This window comes from Corythoichthys intestinalis, chromosome 15, assembly GCF_030265065.1.
Source record: "Corythoichthys intestinalis isolate RoL2023-P3 chromosome 15, ASM3026506v1, whole genome shotgun sequence".
In the NCBI taxonomy this organism is placed as follows: domain Eukaryota; kingdom Metazoa; phylum Chordata; class Actinopteri; order Syngnathiformes; family Syngnathidae; genus Corythoichthys; species Corythoichthys intestinalis.
In genome coordinates, this window is record NC_080409.1 from 26,992,581 (window position 1) to 27,010,973 (window position 18,393).

Sequence of the window (18,393 nt, forward strand, 5' to 3'; positions counted from 1 at the left end):
GTGTCAAAGTGTCATTTTGTCAGTGTTGTCCCATGAAAAGATATACTTAAATATCAGCAGAAATGCGAGGGGTGTACTCACTTATGTGCAGTGTTGTTAATAACGGCGTTACAATATAACGGTGTTACTAACGGCGTTATTTTTTTCAGTAGTGGGTAATCTAATTAATTACTTTTCTCATCTTGGCAACGCCGTTACCGTTACTGAGGGCGGAAAGGCATGCGTTACTATGCGTTACTATATTGGTCGAAAAGTCTGAGGGAGACGGACTCACCGAGACGACAGAGCAGAGCAGGAGTAGGAGGAGGCAAGAAAGTTGTGACGCCGAGCAAACGCGATGCTAGGTAGCTCCAATAATACATGTTGTAGCCGATAGCCTACAAACTACGCCCGCATGTTACGGTAGATATGGTAGACAGGGTAGATATCATTTGTACTGTACATAGATATAACTAGATGCAAAATCACAGACATGGCACTAAATGAGTTAGTAGACAGCCGCCATCTTAAAGCAGTAGACTTTTTAGGACGGCTCTGTTGTAGAGAACCTTTCTAAGTAACTTTTTATCTAAAATACTTATAAATCGGAAAAATCTTGACTTGAATCTATCTTTAAATGATGAAACAGTTTTAAAACTTCCATATGTCGAAAGTAGAGAGAAGGGAACTAATGCAATAATGGGAGCAATTTTAACAACTTTTAACAGTTGATTCAGGGTAAAGGGTAAATTAGGGTAAAGAATTGGGCTTGGGCCAATTGTACCAAAAACCTTCACAAAAAACTTCACATAGTGTGGCCAATGTTTTTTTTTTTTTTTTTTTTTGAGGAAAAAAAAAAAAGTAATTATCACCAATTAACTAATTACTCTTACATTCAGGTAATTGAGTTACTAACGCAATTACTTTTTGGGAGAAGTAATTTGTAACAATAATTAATTACTTTTTTTCAGTAAGATTAACAACACTGCTTATGTGATACACTGTATAACGCCTTATCAAACGTGACCCCCCCAAAAATACAACATATATATTTAATTCCCAAAATTAAATACAGTATTGTTTCAATATGTTTTATTTATTGATTTATTTATAAAAATAAACAAATAAATAATCTTTTTTTTTTTTTTTTTTAAATCGTCCTAACAAAAGGGAGTGCTGTAGCACCCTCAGCCCCCTACTTCTCACGCCCCTGGGAAAATATGTGTAATCTTGAATGAATAAGTGCTTCATTTTGAACATGAGAAAATAAAATGTCAACGTCAACTCTGCGCGGGTGGCGGTCCAGTGGCGGCGTAGAGGCAGGAAACAGTCCCGGCCTGGATCTGGAAAGTGTGTCCTTGGATGTGTTGGCCCGAAATGTGTTGGGTCGTCTGGCTGATGGAGATGGCTTGGTTGAGGTGGACGTGCTGTGGCGCCATCTGCTGGCCATGCGGGTGCTCTGTGGTGTCCCGCCTGAAGGTAATGACATGGGAGGACTCGGCCCCAGACTCGCCCAGCATCTGGATGGGGTTGATTTCCGACGTCTGACCCGAGACGGAGCTGATGTTGTCCCCCGCCACGACAAAGTGAAGGTCCTGGTCTGAGCCTGTCGCCAGCTGACACTATAAAGAAGAGGTGGGGCTGTTTGATTCCAATTTTGGAAAGTTCAGAAGTGCCAAAATTAAATCAATAAATAAATAATGAGGAGCCTCCACTGCCCCTAGACATTTCAATATTTATTTAAATATTTTAACCAACGCCAGGAAGGCAGAGGTTATGTTTTCGGTACCATATGTTTGTGTTAAGTATAACTCAAGAACAAATAAAGGTGTTTTAAATAAACTTGCAGGATGCTTTAACACAAAATGGAACCGGTGATTAGATTTGGGAGTGAAGAGGTTCGTTAGTCTGTATGTTTGTATTCAAGATAACTTAAGAACAAACAAAACAAATTATTATCAAACTTGGAGGATATGTGTGTCATATGAAACGGATTAGCTAATTAAATCGGGGGTTATGACTTGAGGTCAAAGGTCACAAAGATTTCACAAATTTCGCGATAATTTTATAATGGATGAACCTATTTAACTCCAGGTATGTGGTAAGACGAGAAGAGGAAAAGGTCAAAGGTCAAACGTGCCAAACTTTCACCCAACAATAAGGAGATTCTTGGCAGCCTCCAGAAAGGGACCTTCACCCACTGTAATCCCCGGTTCTCACCTGTCCGCCCCGAGGCTCACCCATTCTCAGCTCGGGAGCGTCATGACGCCCAGAGATTAGAAATGCAGCAATACTTTAAATTTGGCTGCTTACGGGAAGGCCTGCTCTGTCTCTTATTCATTCTGGTCCTCTTGTGCAGCATGAAATAGTTTAATATTTTATAAAAAGGAGGAATGTAAAATAAATAATGTAATCAATATGATTTGATATACAGTGAAGAAAATAAGTACGTACTGCCCCGACTATGAGCCAGTGTTTATTGCATTGAAATAAGACTGAAAAAGTGGGGGTCGTCTGATATTCGGGGGTCTAGATATTATACCCATTCACGACGCTAGATGGCGCCAGATATCATTGAAGCGAATGCTGAGCTTGAGGAGTAATGTTCCGTCATGAAAGATCTCAGCTACTCTCAAGTTTAACCAGTTTGTACTATTTTAGTGCAATGATTTTCCTTATTCAGATTTGTTTCAAGACTACAATTACAGTTAGACTTAATTCTGATGATTAATGCAGTTATTGCAATTTTGTTGTTTTATCACAATATATTGGTTTATTTACATTTCAAAAACCAGAAGCCATTCATTTACGAATGTGATTGCACTTTAGTTTACATAAATGTTCAGATATTAAGATTTGAATGACGCAAAATAACATGGTTTTTCTATCAAATATATTGTTATAATAATTTGTTTCAGATGTACTGTAATTATTTTCCGTTAAAAATTAATTTGTTATTCAAAAAGTCTTTTTTCAAACTTGAGTCTTGAAAAAGAGGGGGTTGTCTAATAATCATAGCAGTCTTACATTCGGGCCAATACGGTATTAACACCCTACAATTTTGCAAGTTTTCCCACTTCGAAATAATGGAGGGGTCTGAAATTTTCATCGTAGGTGCTTGTCTACTGTAAGAGAGATCATCTAAAAAGAAAAATCCAGAAATCACAATGTATGATTTTTTTAACTATTTATTTGTGTGATACAGCTGCAAATGACTATTTGAACACCTGAGAAAACGAATGATAATATTTGGTACACTAGCCTTTGTTTGCAATTATAAGGGCCAAATGTTTCCTGTAGTTTTTCACCAGCTTTGCACACACTGCAGGAGGGGATCTTGGCCCACTCCTCGACACAGGTCTTCTCTAGATCAGTCAGATTCCTGGGCTGTCGCTGAGAAACACAGAGTTTGAGCTCCCTCCAAAGGTTTTCTATTGGGTTTAGGTCTGGAGACTGGCTAGGCCATGCTAGCACCTTCTTATGGAGCCACTCTTTGGTTTTCCTGACTGTGTGCTTCGTGTCATTGTCATGTTGGAAGACCCAGCCATAGACTTCATAATTCCTTACAAGTTATGATGTCTGTGACTCAGCCACAACCCATCTTCAATGCTCTGACTGAGGGAAGGAGGTTGTTCCCCAAAATCTCCCAATACAGGGCCCCAATATTCCTCTCTTTAATACAATGCACTCGTCCTGTCATATGTACAGAAAAACACCCCCAAAGCACGATGCTACCACTCCCATGCCTCACAGTAGGAATGGTGTTCTTGGGACAGTAATCATTCTTCTTCCTCCATACATGGTTAGTGGAATTATGACCAAAAAGATATGTTTTGGTCTCATCTGACTACAACATTTACTCTCATGACTCCTCTGTACCATTCAAATGGTAATAGGCAAACTTAAGGCATGCCCTGACATGTGCTGGTTTACGCAGGAGAACTTTTCGTGCCATGCATGATTTCAAACCAAGACGTCTTAGTGTATTACCAACAGTAACCTTGGAAATGGTGGTCCCAGCTCTTTTCTGGTCATTGACCAACTCCTGTCGTGTAGTTATGGGCTGATTCTTCATCTGTCTTAGGATCACTGAGACCCGACGCTGTGATATCTTACATGGGGCTCCACTCCAGATTGAGATTGACCGTCATGCTTAGCTTCTTCCATTTTGTAATGATCACTCCAACAGTGGACCTTTTTTAGCAAGCTGCTTGGCAATTGCTCCGTAGCACTTTCCAGCTTTGTGGAAGTGTACAATTTTGTCACTGGTGTCTTTGGAAAGCTCTTTGGTCTTGACCATGTTACAAGTCTGAGTTTTACTGATCTTATGGGGTGGACAGGTGTTTTTATGCAGCTAATGACCTCAAACAGGAGTATCTGATTTAGGATTATACATGGAGTGGAGGTGGACTTTTAATAGGCAGGTTAACAGGTCTTTCAGGGTCAGAATTCTATCTGATAAACAGGTGTTCAAATACCGGTACTTATTTGCGGCTGTATCTCACCAAAAAAAATGTGTAAAAAATCATGCATTGTGATTTCTGGATTTTTCTTTTTAGATTATTTCTCTAACAGTGAACATGAACCTATGATGAAAATTTCAGATCCCTCCATGATTTCTAAGTGGGAGAACTTGGAAAATAGCAGGGTGTTCAAATACTTATTTTCTTCCCTGTAAATAATAAATGTTGAATCTAATCAAATTGAAAAAAAAAAAATGCTAAAGTAAATATAATTAGAAATAAATGATACCAACTGAAATTAATTAATATGAACTCAAACAATAAAAATGGAAATAACTAGATTATGTTTTTAAAAATGAAAATTAATTATTTAAGATTAATTATTCATTCAACTAGAAAATGCAATTTTGGCACTTTGACTCCATAATTTCAGCTGTGCTATTGGAAATGTAATGGAACTTTTCTCCACTCATTCACTGCCACTGACAGCCATAGCAGTCAAGCATCCATGTCCTTAAAATTCAAAGGACAACTTTGGACACTGTAACATATTTATGTCACACTGCTCTTGCCATAGTGTGCACTTCCTGTGGGTGTGGTATTACAGTATAAAAGGAATCTCTGTGATGTGTCGGGGGCACATATGCTGAGAAGCACACTGAATAAAGAAGTGTTGTTCCATTCAAGTCTCGGCCTTACATGTACTTAGATTAAGGAAGTATATAACAGACACCACTGCCTTAAAGTAACAACAGTGCTCTGAGTGACATTTTTGTGTTCATGGCTCACCTCTGCCGGTAGGCCACCGCTGCGTTCCCCGCCCGGTGGCGGATCAAACACCCTTTCCTTGTTGTGGGTGTTGATGTGTGTCTTGAGGTTGTCGAGTCGAGTAAACGAGAGGCCGCAGGCCGAGCAGTTGAAGGGCTTCTTACCAGAGTGCGACGCCACGTGCCTGCGGTGTGCACTGCAGTCAGAGAAGGACTTATCGCACAAGCCGCAGCGGTACGGCTTCTCGCCTCTGTGGGACAACACAGAGACATTTTTCAATTTGAAGTATTCTGATGTCCAATCAATTTAGAACGTGAGGCTTGACAGGGATCTATTGTCCAATATTAGTAAAGTAAATGTTCTCTTGTTTAATCATTAAAAAAATCTATCATCAACTTAAAAAAGGTGAAAAAAGGCTTTTGAACTTTGGCCAATATATATATATTACATATGTATAGCGGAAAACACTCAGGTGACTTGAAGTTCCGCTCCAAGACCCCGATTTTGGCCAAATTTCAAAACTGTCCGATATGCATGTGTGATACATCATTGGAAAGCTTAAAATCTCATTTTTCTGGGGGTAGGCAACAGGAAGGCATTTTTGAAAAAAAAAAAAAAAAATTTTAAAGAGCGAAACCCTAACTGGAGGTGGGAGCATGAGAGAGCATAATCAAAGACTGATTATCTCGTTAATGATTTTAACGAGATATTAACGCGTACTTGTTTCGATCCAAAAACTCCATGTAGCATTTATTACCGAGTGTCAAGACACGGATGTGAGTGGCCACAGCCAGATTTTTGGGGGGATTTTATGGGTGAAACATGGTAATATAACAAGGGTCGCGATGCAGAAATCGCAGACATCAAGGAGTGGTCGAGATGTTCTTTTTCATATATTTACCCTTTTAAACGTTTTTTTTTTTGTTTTGTTCCTTTTTTCTTTGTTTGGAGCAATTATTTATCATTTATTTTACATGTTGGAGAAAATGCAACAGTAACAAAAAAAAAAAAAAAAAAATTGAATTACGCGATAGTTATGAGGTATATATCCGTGACTTATTTACAGACACCATTTTCATTGTGACGTAATTTGCTTAAGTTTAAAAAAATTATTCACTTGCGTATTTTAAAGTCTTTTTTTTTTTTAATGAAGTATTAGACATCAATTAATGACTCCAAGCTAAAAATAACAGACATTTTGAATATTAAATTACTTGCCTTCTTTTTATGGCTGGGTTGGAACAAAAGTGGTTGCGCGATGTCTGTAAAAGGGGGTTTCAAGGTAAAACGGACAAATTAAAAATAGTTCGGGGGCTTAATGCGCCACAAATCTGCTATGACAGCATATAGACATATTGTTCTATCAAACAACAGTTCTTTTGGCTTAAAATACAACAGTTTATTTTAATGAGGGGTGCGAGAGCAGAAACTGCTTTTGCAAGAAATGTCCAATCCATTTGGACTGGGAGGGTTGCCATTTGTCATTTGTCTACTGATTGTAAAGTAATTTTTTAATCAATATTTTTATATATTCATTCATATGTATTTTTCGCTCTAAATATTTTTTTTAAATAAATAAAAAAAAATCTAAAATTTCTCTTTTTCAAAAAAAATTGTTATTTTAAAAAAATCAACATGACTTATTTGTAATTCAATATGGTAAAAAAATAAAATAAATAAAATAAAAAAGCAAATATTTTTAAAAATATTGCTTCTATTTTTGCTGACCGCCAGAACTTAATTCCTTCACACATGCATAGTCGAGTATCTATCCTAAAACACTCATGACCCCAGTGTGACCAGAGTGGGTATAAATTCCAGTGAAACGTAGTTACATTTGTAACGTATGATTTATTTTTATAAATAAAAAACAATGGAGAAAAAACACTTTTCTTTTTAATCATTTTATAAGTTTAGAATGATATTTTTTGTCTCAGCAACAACTTATCTGTATGAACTGTTGTTATAATGTTGTTATAATGATAATGTACAGTAACACATTACATAACCACATTAAGCTAAAGAAAAAAAAAATTGAATTCTGGCGAGAGAAAAAATAAATAAATAAATGAAGCAGTATTTGTCCAAAGAGCATGAGTGCCCTCTAGTGGAGAAAATAGTTCCTAGCTTGAATAATGAATACTGTAGTTTCATGCAGTAGTTCATAGTTTATGAAATTAAAAGGATCATTTCTCCAGTTTTGTGTGGTCAATCGGTGCCAAATAAACGCTGGGAGAGAGGTTTAAATCCACGCTTTCGAGTCATGTTGAGGGCAGCGCTCAATGTGAAATACTTCATTTTTTTACAGTGCTTTAAAGATGCTACTTGATTGCACAGGCTGGAGTGATCATATAACAGCTAGCTTGCGTCTAATTGGTGTACTGGCAAAAAAAATTAAAAATAAATCTAATATGTACAATAAAGAGGAAAACTGTAACGACTTGTGTAGCCCAAAGTAGCAGAGTAAGAGTAATGTTTTTTTTCTCCACAAATCTACTCAAGTAATAGTAAAAAGTATGGCTTGGTAAAACTACTCTTAGAAGTACATTTTTGTCAAACAAGTTACTCAAGTAAATGTAAGGGAGTACATGTAATGCGTTACTACCCACCTCTGACGGCGATCGACATCCAATCCATTTGGACACCTAGTCTAAATGGACTGAATGTCTATTGTCGTCCACGTCAGCCAATGTTTACCTGTGTATCCGGATGTGCGTCTGCAAGGTGCTCTTGACGGAAAAACACTTCCCGCAGATCTCGCACGTGAATGGCTTCTCACCTTCGGAAAAAAGATCCTCACACCCTTGCAGTATGTCACATGACATCATGAATCATTCGGGATTTTTACCGGTGTGAGTGCGCAGGTGCTTTTTCAGCTGGGCTGTATCCAAAAACTTGCGTTGACACTGAGCGCACTCAGGAAGCGATTTGCCTGCAATCAACTTGGATGCTAGTTACTGTATTTTTTGGATAAGACTTTACTTTTTTGTCTTTCTGCGAACCGTGTGGATTTAATAAAGAAGAATCTTATTCATGGGGTTTTACAAACTAACAGAAAGCCTCACCGAGTGCTTTTACCAAGCTGCTATGTTACCTCTGACAACACTGCTAGGCGAATTAATAAAGAAATTCATTCAATTTCCGCTCGTGTGCGTGGCTGTCGCGCGCCTGGTGGGGCTCGCGTGCGGCTGGATGTGATGGGGCGCGCTCGGGTGGGGGGTCCTGGTTGCCAACGGGCTTACACTCACAAGGGATTCACACGATTACTGGGTTCTAGATCACACAGTAGATTTGTGCACAGTCTACCCCTTTCAATCACTTAGCTTATAGACTCCCCCACCCCCATCCCCCTACTTCCCTGGTCAACAGGCCCCACACATGGTGTCAACCGAAAATACATCTAGCTGACGATAGCACCAACATATTAGTAGTTAGTGTAGACGTTCAATGTATTTCTTGTTGTAGTTTATGTTTCTTTTTTTCTGTTCCCCCATAACCCCTTCCTGTTCGCTGCTTTGTCATAATAAACGAGGTATGTTGAATGATCACAATGGGAGTATGTCAGACTCTCAATGTGAAACATTAAAACTGTTCAGACCATCCGGGCACTTAGACTTCCATTCTCCGTGTCAAACAGCTGAACAGGACAGGTTTAAAAAAATAATAATAATACATTTAAAAAATATAATAATAAAGCAATTCAAGGTTTTTAATCACAGAAGCCTCTGTCCGATGCTTGATGCCTTTACATGTGGACAACTTAAAGGGAAAGACAATTCCTTTGTCATGTGCATCCCAGTGGAAAGAATCTTGTTTAATAGATGAAAAAAAAATACAGATTTTCACTTTTCTGCAGGCAGACATTTTATCAATGGTAGTAATATTACCAATCAATGCATCCCAAATTTCCCGCGCTTCTTCATGACATATTAATACCCATTATCACACGTGTACTTGCGCTTGAATCAAGGGCGTAGGTTTGGTCTAAACATTGGTAGGGACGATATAACAGCATAACCTGCATGTACACTTTTTGCTTGAGACGGGACATCAATAAGGCCAAACGGATAATTGAGGGCTATATTTCTCACAAATATGAACCTAATTAATTGATAGGCTAAATAATCAATGCAAAATAAATCTTTACTGGCTTATACTTTCATGTGTGTGCAGGGGTGAAAGTGGTTAGAATTTCTTGCCTGAACTCCCCAACGTGAAGGTCGCCACGGAGCCAGAAATGGTTTTTATTTGTTGTTGTTTTTTTTAATTTATTTTTTCAAAACTACTGAAATGCAAAGAAAACTGTTTAGGTCAGTTATTTCTATAAGACATACAAAAAATGATTTTCATCCATCAGAGCAAATAAAACTAAATATGATAAATAAGCCACCTTAACTCTTTCCTTGCTCTTAAAGATTTGATCCATTTTCTGTTGCATTTCCATTTTTTTTTTTTTTTTTTCTGTTTCAGAAAACATGCACATTTGAACCAATCAGAGCTAACTATCTCTGGTGATCACAGGTCAGTATGTCAGCCAATTGAACGGATAAACGAGTCCAGGCATTTTGCTTTGCTGCGTGCTTTCGCACATTGACATGACTCGTCATCATCAAACTCAGATAACTGCAGCAGCTGGTGAAACCTCCATGCCGTCTGTGGAATAAAATAATAATAAATATCGGTGGAAACGGATTACGCTACACAAGCACTTTATTATGCTTGTTGTTAACACTTGTGTATGTAAATCTAATCTGAGCTTTTTTTTTTTTTTTAAATAGCGTTTCAACAGTTGCCATCATATTTTCGGAATCAAAGCACCTTATACCGGAACAGCATTCCTGCACTGAATTTTATACCGGAACTGCGTTCAGGCCCTGAATCTTATACCGGAACTGTGTTCCGGCCCTGAATCTTATACTGGAACTGCGTTCCTGACCGTTCCCGCCCACTTTCACCCCTGCGTGTATGTGTTCAGGTGTTACAATGTTCGATTCAAACCTTTGTTTTCATACACTGCTTAAGAAACATTTTGAAGTGCAAGACCCTTAATTAAAAAATGGAGAGTTATTCAAGAATGTGCCCCCCTCAAGTGGACCCATTCTTGGATACCTCCCCTATTTTTATTTTATTTTTTAATATAGGGACTTGCACTCTGTAGCCACCGCGTTGCATTACCGTAATGCACATCATTCAAAAAATTATCCTGATGAGGGATGGATAGCCAGACTTTGTAGTTCCTTGTGGAGGCTGGCCTGACCGCAGTACTTTTGCAGGCTAGCATGTTAACTCAGATTCAGGTCCGGCTGTCAGTAGCAAAATTAGTGGTGTTTCTGCCACCTCGGCAACATTGACGTCTTTTTACATTACCAACATTTGCTGCTGCTGGCCAAAAAACTTCTAATATCCCTCTTCTTCGAAGGGGGTGGAGGAGGAGGCATGTTGTCGACATGAATCTATCGGGGCTGTGCGAGTGTCCATGGGGGGGTCAAGTCATCAGCCAATCAAACGTGCGTTTGAGGGGAAAAATGGACTGGCACATTCAGCAAATGTAAAGGGGATAAATGTAACATAATGAAAATATTTCACTTAATAATGGTAGGGTCTATTCTATCCTTACAACACAAGACAATCTAAATTACCTCTAGCCTATAACTGAACTCATTAAATAGGGTTGCTTAAAAGTTGGTGGGGACAATTTGAGCATTCAGAAAAGTTGGTAGTGTTATGTCCCTACCGTCCCTATGCAAACCTATGCCCTTGGCTTAAATATTTGCATGTCTATGTGCTTGGGTATTACTTACATCACAAAATGGCTGACCGAGGAAGCAGCTTTCATTTGCTGTGTTTAATTATTATTTCCTTCATTAGCTAAGGTCAATAGAAGCTTGCGATTTGTATACGTAAATATTTCTAGCAACAGTCTTTCACATGAAGGTCATTTTTAGCATGTGTTGTCTGTCCAAAAAGCCAGTCTTGTATGTTTGGACAGATTCCAAACAACCACCTGTAGGGTGCTACGATGATAGGGTGCTAGGGTTAACACGGACAGCTGTTAGCTGGAGTTTCTAAGAGGACTTCTTCCACAGAAGGCGAAGAAGTGAAGATAAAGTGGGTTTGATTTCTTCTTGGTAAATGTAGTTTATAAAAGTGAAGCGCTTTTGTGGTATCAGATTAGAACACACCAGTGGGACCTATGACAGACAAGTCTTATTTATTCTTTTGTGCCAACTTTCTTTGTAAAAATATCCCTTGTTAAAATATGGACACTGCGGTTTATGGTCAGGTGTGCTCTAGAATAATGCAGAATGCACGGTGGTTATTTTACACACAACTACACACAACACACCAACTGACCTGTGTGGACCCGATAATGACTTCTCAGCTGCCTCTTCTGTGTGAACCTCTTTTCACATTTATCACAGCAGAACGCCTTGTTATCTACAAGACAATACAGTCGTACAACTGAGTGACACCCACGACTAAATATGCCATGTAGGAAACCATAGTGGCGCACCTTGATGGAGGTTCATGTGCTCGCGCAGGCTGTGTTTGGTGGCCAGGGCTTTGGAGCAAACGCTGCACACAAATGGCGTCTCTCCCGTGTGCTTGCGCTGATGCACCAGCAGAGTGTGCTTCTGCGTGAACGCCGCGCCGCACGTTTGACATGAGAATGGTTTTTCACCTATAGGGGCAAAGATATCACTTCCTGTACGCTGCTAAAAGGGAGTTTTCATTCACTGAGGTCTAATTGAGTTAATAAAAGTACTTTTTCATTTGGCATAGTATGTGTCAACAGTACATTCTTCTTTTTTTGATAAAATGTACAGTTTCAGTGTAATTCCCCCTGCTCCAATTAAGTGATCAACAGTAATAACAAAGTAATTACAAACTAAATACAGGGGCGTTAGAACAAAGCAGACTTAAACAACAAAAATGGGTAACACAAACATACATATAAAATAACATAAGAAAAAGTGATGCAGGTCACCTGTGTGTGTGCGTTGGTGAATCTTTAGGAAGAGATGATTTTTAAAGCCCTTGCCGCAGTCATGACACCTGATCTCAATGTCAGGGGATTTCCTCTTCTTGCACCGTTTGGCCTTTTCTCCCCCTCCTACAGAAACCTCTCCCCCCACCTTATAAGCATCATACTTGACGGGCAGTGTGATCTTGCGCTTTCCCGAGCGACCGCTCCACTTCCCTTCTTCTCCGTCATCATCTACTCGCGGTGGTTTCTCGGCACCAGCACCACACGAGGGACTCTTCTTCCTCCGATTCTTGACGAGCGAGCCACTCGCGACCCTCGCCGTCTTGCATCGTGGCGTGGTCTGCAGTGCCTCCACGAGGTCGCCCACCTTCAGCAGCTGGGCGGCGGCCAGGAGTTGATCGCCAGCGCCCTCCTCCACACACACCTGGGAGCTGTAGATGAACTCTAGCACGGCCCCGCATGCAGCCGCCGCCACGCCATCCAGCCGGCAGGTGGCCCCATAGTTGGCAGTGAAAAGCTGCGAAAAGTAGTCGCTGCTTGCCGCCAAAAGGGCTTTGTGCGCCCGAAAGCACTCGCCGTCCGCCAGGAGGGTGATGTCGCACAGCACGTCACGCTCCCGGAGGCATGCCAATTTGTTCAGGATACGCGTCTTGTATGAGGGAGAAGAGGCCATCAGTGTCATCATCTTTATTTAACCACTGTGGAGAAAAAAAATATCATATAAGAAACAAACCATACCACTGACAGCGGTACCACTGCCTGTCTTCCCAGTCAAAATGGAATGGACGTCTACGGCCGTCAATGGCACTGAAACATTATTATTCAAACTCAAGTTTGCACTGAAATGTCATTGCACTGTTAATGCCACAACATTATCACATGCATTTGTTATATTACCACTACATCACCGCTTGCTGCTAGTCACTTATTCACTTTATTGCCAATCTGTGTAAACTGTTACTTTTTTTTTTTCTTTTCTTTTTAATTTAAATGGATTTGATGTCTTTCACTGTCAATGGCAGTTAATGAGTTGTCATGATCTGAAATACGGACTCAAATGTTGCACAAGTAGTGTCACGATTTTCACCTTTTCGTCGTGACGTTACAACGCACCGTTATATATTTTCTAAAAAGCCTCAAAAACATTTTTTTTACACAAAAGACTATATATCACCAGTAGAAAATACAAAATGAGTTTTTAATTCCATTGAATGTTCAGCAGCATTTGTAAAAGAAAAAAATAAGCCTCCCCACCAATTGTCTTAGTCATATTTTTAATTTATCTAATAGTACTGACACAATAATCCAATGAAGACTTTACTCACGTATTTTAGAACAAAAAAACTTAGAAATAAATATATTTGATCAGGCACGAAAGTGGGCAACCTCCTCCAAAGGTGTTTGCAGATCAAAATCTGTGTACAACTACCATATTAACAAAAAAGATTAAAAAAAAAAAAAAAAAAAAGAAAGAAATCTACAGCAGCTCTTACACAACGCCGACTTAGTCCCTAGCAGAAAAACACAGTTCAAACAAAAAAAAAATAAAAGCGTCAACTGCCACAGGCTAACGACGAATTTGCTGTAGAAAGCTACTCTTTAGAGTAAAACAAAGTAATAGCGAGCTGTTAGGACCTTACCGTGCTGTTGCTAACCGGAAGAAGTGCGTTTGATAGTTATCGCGAGAAATACAATCATGACGAGACTTCTGCATAAATAACGCACTGTGCATTTAATTATTTATTTCTCTCTCTCTCTCTTTTTTTTTTTTTTTTGCACTGTCGTTAGGATTTACGTATATCCATTTGAATATATATAACGTGCTCTTTTAATTTATAAAGCCATACATTTTTGGTCACCTGCGGAATGTTGTCGTTGTCGTTGTTTTACAGGCAGTCGTTTTAACACCATTAATAAATTACAGACAAACAGGCTGAAGATGGACGTCAATCCTGGGAAGAAAATGAGGTTAGTCATGTTTTAATAATTTCACTTAGGTTGTTGTCACTTTGATGCCCTTTGCAACATATTTGCTAATGACACCCCCCCTCACATCCACCTGCAACAACAGCAAATTTAAAAAATCAGGTCTCCAGACTCCAGAATAGTCTAAATGGGGGCATATCACCCCTAAAATTCGACACAACGCCAGTGAAGTTTTCATTTACACTTTTGAATTAAAAAAAAAAAAAAAAAAAATCTATTTAAAAAAAAAAAAAAAAAATACAATAAAAAACATTATTACTATTGATTTTTTTTTTTGTTTTTTTGTTTTTTGTGGCTGTCAAACTTTTATACTCCGTACTTAATCATTATTGTTGGTTGCAATATGCAAATCAGTTGGTAAAGCATTCCATGTATCAGTAATATAGTAAAAATGAGTGGAAATAAAAATATTGATATTCCAGCTCATGGAAAGTTAAATTCAATACTCATTAATGTTGTTTGATAAACCAACTTGACAAACCAAAATTGTGGGATTGGGTCGTTGCTAAAAGTCACACCCAATCAATCGTATGACATCCCGACAAGTGGAGCTACTTAAACAACCAAGAGTAACCTATTTTAATGCCCCAACGATACATGTGGGACTGTTTGGCGCTTTTTATAGACACCGTGTAAATAGAGATTCATTTTTTCCGATTACTCCAACTACACGTGAAAGCAGCATCAATTATTTCGGCGCGTGTACCAATCATCATACAGTCGATTACAGGTTAGTGCCAGAAAAAGTGCCCATCCTTGTTGTTCGTTTTTCCCTCTGTTGATGTTTGTTTGGTTGCCTATTCTCATGAATTTTGAATTTAAATGGTTCAACTCTGTGGTGGAATGTAATTAAGTGCTGCATTTTTGTGTATCTGTACTTTACCTGAGTACAGATATAAAGTAGTACTTTTTACTTCACTACATTTTGCAGAACGTATTTGTGCTTTTTCTCTACTACTTTTCAAATTGTCGCCTGCGTTAAATCTTACTTGTGTTTGTTTGGTTGTTTTTCTCTCATTGTGAATTGATAGCTTCGTTTTCATGCCTTCTGCGCATTCAATAAGCCCCGTGCAACTATACCGTTATTGAGCACTAGGGAGAGCAACACAAGTACAAGCAAGATTAGGCAGGTGAACAAGATATTGACTAATAAAAAACCGTGAGAGCAGTGCGCCTTCAAGTGGGTGCTGTTCACGCTTGTACATTAGGTGGGGGTATGGACCTGATAGTTGCTTGCAGTCCCATTAGATTTTTGAGCTTGTTAAGCTTCTGTCATAGACCTCACTATTAATTGACAGGACACGGGGCGGGGGCGATTCATAGGAGGCTTATTTTAGGAAAAAAAAACATAAAATTCAAATATTTTCAAAAGCAAAGCCACTAGCGACCTAAAACCAAAACAGGTACCTACCTCAGGCAATATATGAGTCTCCATGAGCAGCAGCATAAAAAATTCAAAGTCGTTCCCTATGAGATCCCCATGAATTATTATTTATATAAGTATAACAAAACTTGAAATGGGTATAAAGTTGTCAGATTTTACACTGGTTGCAAAAAAAAAAAAAAAAAAATCACCAAATGCAGAGATCGCCTATGTTTTCAGGATCAATAGCAATATTTAAGATATCATATATTTTTTTGCCCGAAATAGTGACTTTTTTTGTGTGCAGTTTTGACATAAGATTTCAACTGCTAATAAATCACTCAATTATCACATTATTCATTATTCACTTAATACTTGAGGAAAGTATGCAGAATCAATTAAAAATAATATATAAATATTATTTTTAATTGATTCTACATACAATCACAACATATTATTATTTATTGAATTCCGATGTCTCTATTGCCTCAGCATGTTTTGTCAGCTATCTGGCCCTCGTCTCTCAGCAATCACATAGCATCTTTCTATGACTTGTGGGCCCCGGCCAGCTTCCTGGACTTGTACATGTCCCTGTTCCTCCCCGTCTTCTTTCTGCCCTCCCCGACTATGCTCGTCTTCCTGCCGGTCGACCACTTCAAGGCCTTGTTCTTCCTCACATCTGAAGTCACATCCTTGGAGAAGTTCGCACCACAATAATTGAAGAGGGACCTGCTGGTGTGCGGCAACATGGTGTTAGCCAGCCTGTGCCCCTCCAGGCACCTGTACCCTTGCAAGGTCGGGTCTGAGGCAGCCAAGAAAATAACTCCAAATGGTGCCTGAAGCCGTCCCTGTGGTGCATGACAGGGGAGAGGAACCTAACCCTGCGCTCCTTCTTGTCCTCCCTGCACATCAGGGAGTACCACAGCGACATACCAAAGGACACCATGTGCTGATATCAATTTCCTTGACCGCCTACACCACCTTTGTCACCTTGTCTTTTTCCTCAACACTGTAGTTGTTAAGGAAGGCCAGGGCGTTGGTAACCTGGATCACCCTTGTGAAGACGTCTCTGTGGCCGTGCAAGATATGGCGCAGCCTGCTGTTGGCGATCTTGACGCTACCTTTGGCCATGACGCAGCTCCCGCAGAAAAAATATGGACTAAACGAGCTTCACAGTTACTTGATCGTATTAAAGAAGTATATCAATTGCACACAATAAGATCCCAATCGATCGGGTCCGATCACGTCATTTTCAAAGTATCGGAATTGGCAAAAAAATATCGGCCATGCCTTGTTTTAATATATATACAGTATATATTTTAATTAAATCGTTTTCTAATTGTATTTAACGTTACAGACATAATATGTTACACTCATCCAGAGTCTTTAGTTTAGGCTTAAGGTAGGGTTATCAAATTTATCCCGATAACAGCGGTAATTAATTTTTTTTTTTAAATGTATCACGTTAAAATATTTAACGCAACTAATGCATGCATTGCACGACCCACTCACGCATTGTCGCGCTCAATCTGTAATGGTGCCGTTTTATCTATATAGACCCTACTCACCTACGTCACAAAATGACGTGTCGCTGTATCCGGCCGCCATATTGTCCGTATTTTTTAGACCTATTCTCATTGTTTTCAATTAGTCGTGCAAGTTATAGAGCAATTCATGGAAGCCCCGGTGTTATCTGACGCCGTAAACTCATTGGATGCGTTGCATAAAAGGCGTTATGTGGAAAAGCTTCAGTTTATCCATTCGCCAGATCCATATTTGATGCCTAAATCGATGTTTTTCGACCCGCTGTCTTCGCCTGACCCTGATATTTACAACTATCTTGTCCACACAAAATCAGCCTATTCTCACGAAAGTTTGAAAAACTTTAAGAGCTTGGAGGCTTATAAATGCTACATTGCTGGTTGGGTGAAACAGGTCCTCCTACTTGAAAATTCAGCAGGAATCTTGTGCTCGGGAAGGTGAGTTACGAAATTTTCAATTCAAAATCTTTTGTTCTTGCTAACATCCACTGTCAAGTCTAATGTATTTCATGTCATTTGTCAATGGAGCTAGGGCTTTTAATGTTTATATGGTTTAGCGATAGCACTCTCACTACATACATATATAATATGTAATAAATATGAAGTGCGATAGCACTACTCCAGATTGTCCCTAGTTGAATTTATTTTTTGGCTTTTGACCTCAATAGTGAAATTGTAAATTAATTGTATGACAACTGTCTTATTATCCCCTTATAATTATATATTTTCAGGTAGTTCATTCACAACGCCTGAGTGTACGTATGTTGTCGGCGATTAGCCTAGCAAAGATCTTAATTGTGGTTGTCAGCCCAAAACCCTCTAAATATATATTAAATGCATCTTACCAGATATAAAATGACTACTACATAATCTGTTTTTGCAACCGACCGCCACACACGACTTCACCATTTTGATTATTAATGTTAACGAGCAGAAAAACACGCCATAATAGGAGGAATTTACGAAGCGCTAATGCATTAACATGACGAGTATACGGACAACATGGCGCGGGGGCGTGGCTGTGACGTCACGTGAGTAGGGTCTATAGAGAGATAAAAGGCAGGGTAAAATGAGTAGAGTGAATTTTGGCAGCCTTTGGAGCCTTTTTTTAATTGTCTAAAGCCTTACAATCCCTCTCCCTACGATAAGAAACATCATGGGAAGCAATGTGGGGAAGCAAGTTAGCAATAGATCTTTTTCTTAACACCCTATGTTATTTCACAACGCAGAGAAGATATATCAATTGGTAGCACCACGCACAGTCATGGTTCCACTTCCCATCATGCATTAGGGGATGGCTACAGT

At 39.1% G+C, this 18,393-nt stretch overlaps 2 protein-coding genes across 4 annotated transcripts in view; one reads left to right on the forward strand and one right to left on the reverse strand.

Annotated features, from left to right (window-relative positions):
- On the reverse strand, window positions 1-13,890 carry zbtb24 (zinc finger and BTB domain containing 24). Of its 2 annotated transcripts, none has more exons than XM_057858957.1 (8): window positions 13,839-13,890; window positions 12,199-12,896; window positions 11,725-11,892; window positions 11,565-11,648; window positions 8,059-8,142; window positions 7,908-7,989; window positions 5,232-5,460; window positions 1-1,601 (listed from the first exon to the last, which is right to left on the reverse strand). In XM_057858957.1, the coding sequence occupies exons 2-8, from the start codon at window positions 12,881-12,883 to the stop codon at window positions 1,260-1,262; spliced, it is 1,674 nt and encodes a 557-aa protein (XP_057714940.1). In that variant the 5' UTR covers window positions 12,884-12,896; window positions 13,839-13,890; the 3' UTR covers window positions 1-1,259. The 2 variants fall into 2 exon arrangements, with proteins under 2 accessions (XP_057714940.1, XP_057714941.1); XM_057858958.1 differs by lacking the exon at window positions 13,839-13,890 and adding an exon at window positions 13,524-13,812.
- Window positions 13,873-18,393, forward strand: part of ddo (D-aspartate oxidase) — a 14,775-nt gene continuing 10,254 nt past the window's right edge. Inside the window, exon 1 of one of the 2 annotated variants that reach the window (XM_057858960.1) lies at window positions 13,873-14,914. Coding sequence is in view for 1 of the 2 variants with exons in the window: in XM_057858959.1 (XP_057714942.1) it covers window positions 14,138-14,166 (29 nt within the window). In the remaining variant the exon portion in view is untranslated. The remainder of the gene's footprint in view (window positions 14,915-18,393) is intronic. The other variant, XM_057858959.1, reaches the window with a different exon arrangement.

Coding starts and splice junctions, on each gene's coding strand:
- zbtb24 (XM_057858957.1), bottom strand. CDS start 12,883: ATGATGACACTGATGGCCTCTTCTCCCTCATACAAGACGCGTATCCTG. Junction 11,649..11,724: donor GCACATGAACCTCCATCAAG/GTGCGCCACTAT, acceptor ATTGTCTTGTAG/ATAACAAGGCGTTCTGCTGT. Junction 5,461..7,907: donor ACGCACATCCGGATACACAG/GTAAACATTGGC, acceptor GTTGTCCCACAG/AGGCGAGAAGCCGTACCGCT.